The 5,485-nt window shown below is 40.2% G+C and overlaps 1 protein-coding gene across 3 annotated transcripts in view; it reads right to left on the bottom strand.

The window, feature by feature from the left end:
- Nucleotides 1–829: 829 nt before the first annotated feature.
- Nucleotides 830–5,485, bottom strand: part of LOC108248168 (membrane-associated phosphatidylinositol transfer protein 2) — a 140,378-nt gene continuing 135,722 nt past the window's right edge. For 2 of the 3 annotated variants that reach the window (XM_017436750.3, XM_037979581.1), the window contains one exon: nt 830–2,606. In XM_017436750.3, the coding sequence (XP_017292239.1) occupies nt 2,238–2,606 (369 nt within the window). In that variant the 3' untranslated portion in view covers nt 830–2,237. The remainder of the gene's footprint in view (nt 2,607–5,485) is intronic. The other variant, XM_037979582.1, reaches the window with a different exon arrangement.

The raw sequence follows: 5,485 nt of genomic DNA, 5'->3' as shown, positions 1-5,485 counted from the left end.
GCGTTAACCAACACAACCCTACAACATCCAGAGCCCTAAGGAACTCCGGACGAATCTCATCCACCCCCGGAGCCCTGCCACCGAGGAGCTTTTTAACCACCTCGGTGACCTCAGCACCGGAGATTGGAGAGTCCGACCCAAAGTTCATTGTCTGTCTATTAGCAAAATGTCTTATGGACCACTGGATATTCCTTTTTAAAGCCTCTGAAAGTAATCTACAACTGATTAACTTTTGAAATCAGCCTGATTCAAGATAGATGCAAAACCTAATCAACTTTAGCAAACACGAAAACAGCTATAATTCAATAATCTTTACAGCCATTTAGCTAAGATTTGGCGAGCGTCATTACTCGCACACAATCCAAGTGCCAACAGATCACACAAGATCTTTGTTTAAAACTTTGACAGGTAAGGCTATGGGATGTGCATGTCTTTAACAAATACTACTTTAATTTTATTTTAGTAAAAAAATGATAAATATGATCACTCTCAAAGATAATAACTTGACTCATATTGACAAGGTGAGACCTAGCCCATTCAGATTTTTGTGCCTATTTTGTTTCATCTTGGATGAACTGATTTATTACATATTTTTTATCTTTCTGCCTATGGATTGTTTTTTTTTTACTTAAAGACGACCTATTATGCTTCCTTGACCAACGCAGAATAGGTCTGTGAGCTGTACAAAACAGCTTCATTACATTTAATACACAAAATCATTCTCAGATATTAAGACCTGATCATTTCAGAATGAGCGGTTTTAGGGCTACGTCACTTTTATGCAAATAAGCTGCTGTTGGCCATGCCCCCAACTCAGTGTACTGTCTGAAAACATAAAAACTCTCTGAAGGATTAAACACTGCGGACCTGACGCACATTTATATCATTATTAATTCACCCCAAAACAATGAAAAGAAAAAAAATAAGGATAAAATAAGGCCAGGATCAGCCCGGCCAGCAGCAACAGCAGCAGGGTCAATTTAGTCAGATGCCTCCTCCTCCTTCTCCATCAGTGGGACCCCCGTTCTTCTCTCTTCCACCTTACCTCCGGGCCCACAGCTGCTCCGGAAGTTACACTGGACGGGCACCAAGTTAACCTGCGAGGCTTTGTGTGTCTGACTGTTTTTACTGAGTCTAAACAGCGTTACATACAAGGAGGTTAGGGCGCTGCAATTTTATCAGCGGTCCGAAACCGGATCAGTTGTTTTTTGTTCAACTTTTCTTCTCTTTTATTAACGTAGTTCTAATGGTACTTTAGACAAACCTGCCATGACTTTAACAGAGACGTGTTTCTGGGACAACTAAGCTGTTCAATCTACAACTTTCTTTGGCAATATTGCGAAAGAAAGTATTGTCATCAAAAATTAAATGAAGCCACGCAGCTCTTTCACCGTGAACGCATGTTCTATATTGCAGCCGACAACAAAACATTTTCTTTTTCCAGCAGACATTGTTCAGCGGTAAAACCAGCAGACCCAACGTGATGGTCTTGTTGGAATGAAGTGGGTGGAGCTCCACTTTGGTTGCTAGGTGAGGGGCTGGGCTCGGTTTGGGGTTGCTAGGTAACAGGGATTGTGATGCAACAATCCCAAGGTTTTTGAAACAGGTTGTTTTGCAGACAACAGAAAACATTTACTTATTCCCAAAAAACGACTGGGTGGGGTTGGTTTGCATTTGGACTGTTTCTAGAAGCAGTAGATACCCAAATGGAAGTACAAAATTATGCAAAAAGTGAATTTTGCATAATACGTCCCCTATAATGTCAGCCATTCCTGGTTCAAGTTGAAACAGTGAAACAGAAACCTAAATAAACAGAGCTGTATACCTTTTGTGAATTGAGGTTTAATCTGCCTCTGCAGTTTGCCCTGAGTTTATGGGTGTTAATGGTTGGACAGAGGAATGTTAAGAAAGGGAAAAGGACGGGGTCTCGTTAAAGAAGTTTAACTAATTTAAGGCTTATAATGTTTTGTTTTATCCTTCTTTGTCATTTTCTGAACAGTTAAATGATGCATCCTATAAAGGTTCTGATGTAATAAACTCATGCTACAGAACTGTACAGACTCCCTTGATTTTTGTGAGTCCACTCCTGGAAAAATCCACTTATTTCTCTTGAACATATCTCATAAATCTACATAACCTCTATCTAGATCTAGCTGCTCTCTCTTCCACCTTTTTCGTTCTATCCAGAGATCTTGATGCTTCAGAGTCCTTTAAAACCAGCTGTCTTGTTGAGAACTTTACTTTGGTCCAAGCAGCCCCACACTGCCCTCCTTGGTGCTTCCGCTGCGGCCCCAGCACCCTGCAGCTAAGCTCATACTCCTCTGGGTTGCTGCTGCAATTGATCGCTCACACTCCCCTTCACACTGGCTTAAGGTGCGTTCAGTCCGAGCCATTTGAGTGGCAGAACCAGACCCTGCCCCTCCTTGCTGCTGAGAAGAAATGGTGCGAAAGATGTGGTTGCGTTTCCGAAGGAAGTCTCCACCAGCTGCACCCAGAGCAAAGCTGCCCTTTCGGAGGACCACACGTGTGCTGGTGGACTTGGCGGGCCGAGACCTTTGGTTGTATTCAAGCTGGGACAAGTGGGATGCGTAACCGTCTGGAATGAACTGGAACATATGTGGGTCAATCAGGTTTATGAAACATAAACAGAGAGAAGCAACTGTGCTACAGCAGAACATTACTGAAAACATACAGTGTCTTAAGAAAGTATCCATACCTTCTGAACGTTTCCACATTTTGTCTCATTACAGCCACAAACTTCAAAGTATATTACTGTGATTTTATGTAATAAACCAACACAAAGCAGTACATATGGCTTAGTGGTTAGCACTGTTGCTTCACAGCAAGAAGGTCCTGGGTTCAAGCCCCAGATTGGATCTGGGGTCTTTCTGTGTGGAGTTTGCATGTTTTCCTTAATAAGTGCTGCTTCTCCCCTGCTCTGCAAGTACCATGAAGTGTGTTTTTTATTAGTCAACCAAGTTAATAAATATGTCAGAAAAAAGTAAAAATGACATCTGATCATTTTTCAAACCAGGAACAAGCCTTGAAAGTAAGAGGGGTCTTTTTCTGTGGAGTTTGCATGTTCTCGTGTTTGTGTGGGTTATCTCTGGGTACTCCGGTTTCCTCCCATAGTCTTAAAACATACATGTTAGGCTGCCTTCCATTGAAAAAGAGATCATGATCTCAATAGGGTTTGCCTGGTTAAATAAAGGTTAATAAAATAAAAATAATTGTTACAAATAAAAAGTTGAAAAATGGTAAAAATTTGTATGTGTGCATATTAGTCAACAGTTGTGCATAACTAAAATTTGTAAACTTTTGAATAAGGTAAATCATACACAAAACTTGTGTTGTATATTTTCTCTATAAGAATACAGTTTAAAAAGTTACATCTTCATGAATTTACAAATACAAAGTTCAAGTTCACAGATGTGGTTTATTCTTTATGAATACATAATTGTCACAGTTTTTGGTGTTTTGTTCTTTGTTTGATGTTCGTTGTAGTACTTGTTTTGCTTTAGCTGTCTTTTTGGTTTCTGTGTTAATGTCTTGTCACTGTTCACCTCCCCAGTGTTTTTCCAGTCCTGTCTGCCACGCCCACCTCACCTGCTCCTCGTCTTGTCTACAGCTGTAACCAATTACCCATTTCTCCCTCAGCCTTTATAACCGGTCTCTGTCTCTTCATTCGGTTTTTCGTCTTATCACCTCGCTCCATGCCTAGTTACCTTGCCACTGTTTTGTGATTTTGTTATTGTTAGTTTTCCTTTTTGCTGCCATGTCAGCTTTTGTTTTGGTTAGTGTTTACTTTAATAAATTACGTTTTATCACCTTGTCATGATTAGTCTGCGTTCCGGGTTCGCCTCCGTCTCCCCCCCTTCTGACAGAAATACTATGACTGTTTTTGAATATGAATTTTTTCCTTTAAGAATACGATTTTATAACCGTGATCTGACGTCACAGGGTCACAGGCTGCTTAATGGAGCACAGAATACATAGATTTGCTTTGCGCAAAAGAATTAAACGTTTCTTTCAACGGCACTGAGATCACACACATAAATACGTAGACGCCTCATTACGTGCTGGAGCACATCTTGTGTCGCCGCCATATTGGATGGGTCTCTCCTCTCTCTAAGAGCCAACAGGAGTAAACGCAGAGTGAGCAGCTATGACTGGATTTTGTTCAGCCTATGGTTGCAATAACCAGCGCAGTATTAAAAATAGATCACGTGGGATTATTTTTCACAAGTAAGATTGAAAAATAATTTTGGTTATTGGACTATTTATAATATTCTGTCATGGTAGCTAACATTATTTAACAAACAACAAAATGCTAACAGGAGGAACTGGTGCTCCTCTCTCATTAGCTCTTTCTGTTTTTTTCTTCACATTTTGAAGGTTTCCCAGTAACACAGATTTAAGGAGGCAATCGGAAGCTGCAGTAAGAAGGGAGGGTTTTGTTGCTACAGTTGTCTCAGCTCTGTAATGAACATTTCAAACCAGAGGATTTTAACAGGACCAGCTTAGAGATACTGTGACCCCATTTGTCTTCAACTTCCCAGCTCATCTCCAAAGAGGAGGTGATTTTTTTTTATTGTACATGTTACCAGAAATGTCTATGATTCATGTGTAAAACTAAAGTTAATATCACACTTTGTCAACTTTGTTGTTGAATTTATGATGTATTGTGTGTGTGTTACAATACACTGTAGAATACTAAAACCTTTTCAAGTTGTTTTTAATTAGGTTTTTTAAAGTATTTTGTGTCTTATTTTTTAGCCTGTAGCAACAAGGAACACAGAAACCTGAAGGAAAGCTGCAGAGAGCTTATAGTGGATCTTTCTCAACATCTCCCTGAAAGCGAACCTCAGCTCTCCAGCCCCAGTTAAAGCAGTGCAGTGTGAGACCCTGGAATGACCTGGGTCTCATTTATAAAAGATCGTGTAGGATTCATACTAAAAGTGTGCACACGGCCAAAAGGCAAAAATGGCGTATGCCAAAAAAAATTCTGTTTTTTAAAACCACGCTCACGAACACCCGCAAGCCATTTCCCTTTATAAATCGCACCTGTACCTAAAGGTTTGTGCACAAGGTCCCACCTCAGGTTCTGCCCTCGACACGCCCACATTCAACCATAAAAGGTCAATGCAAAGCACCTCATGAATGTTAAAGTGTGCTTAAATGGGCCAGCCAATGACTTATATGGATAGACATGACATCACATGACTTTGGATGAGCTAAAAACGCCGCCATCTTACGCTAGTAATTCAGTTCCACTTTTGCGCTCTGCAAAGTTCATGAAGGTAAAATGCCTTTGTAATTAACCGTGCTTAAGATCATTTTATTATGTACCAAAAATGCAGACTTACATTTGTATAATTGTGTAATCAATGCGTTTGCACACTGTCATATCATAAACATTTTTTGTTTATGCTTTCAGGAGGTAGACGCCCTGTTTGACATCTTTAACTCACATAATCTGCACTGC

The sequence above is a fragment of the Kryptolebias marmoratus genome, linkage group LG14, assembly GCF_001649575.2.
Source record: "Kryptolebias marmoratus isolate JLee-2015 linkage group LG14, ASM164957v2, whole genome shotgun sequence".
NCBI lineage: Eukaryota > Metazoa > Chordata > Actinopteri > Cyprinodontiformes > Rivulidae > Kryptolebias > Kryptolebias marmoratus.
Note: the sequence above shows the minus strand (reverse complement) of the source record. Positions and strands in the feature narration are given on the sequence as shown.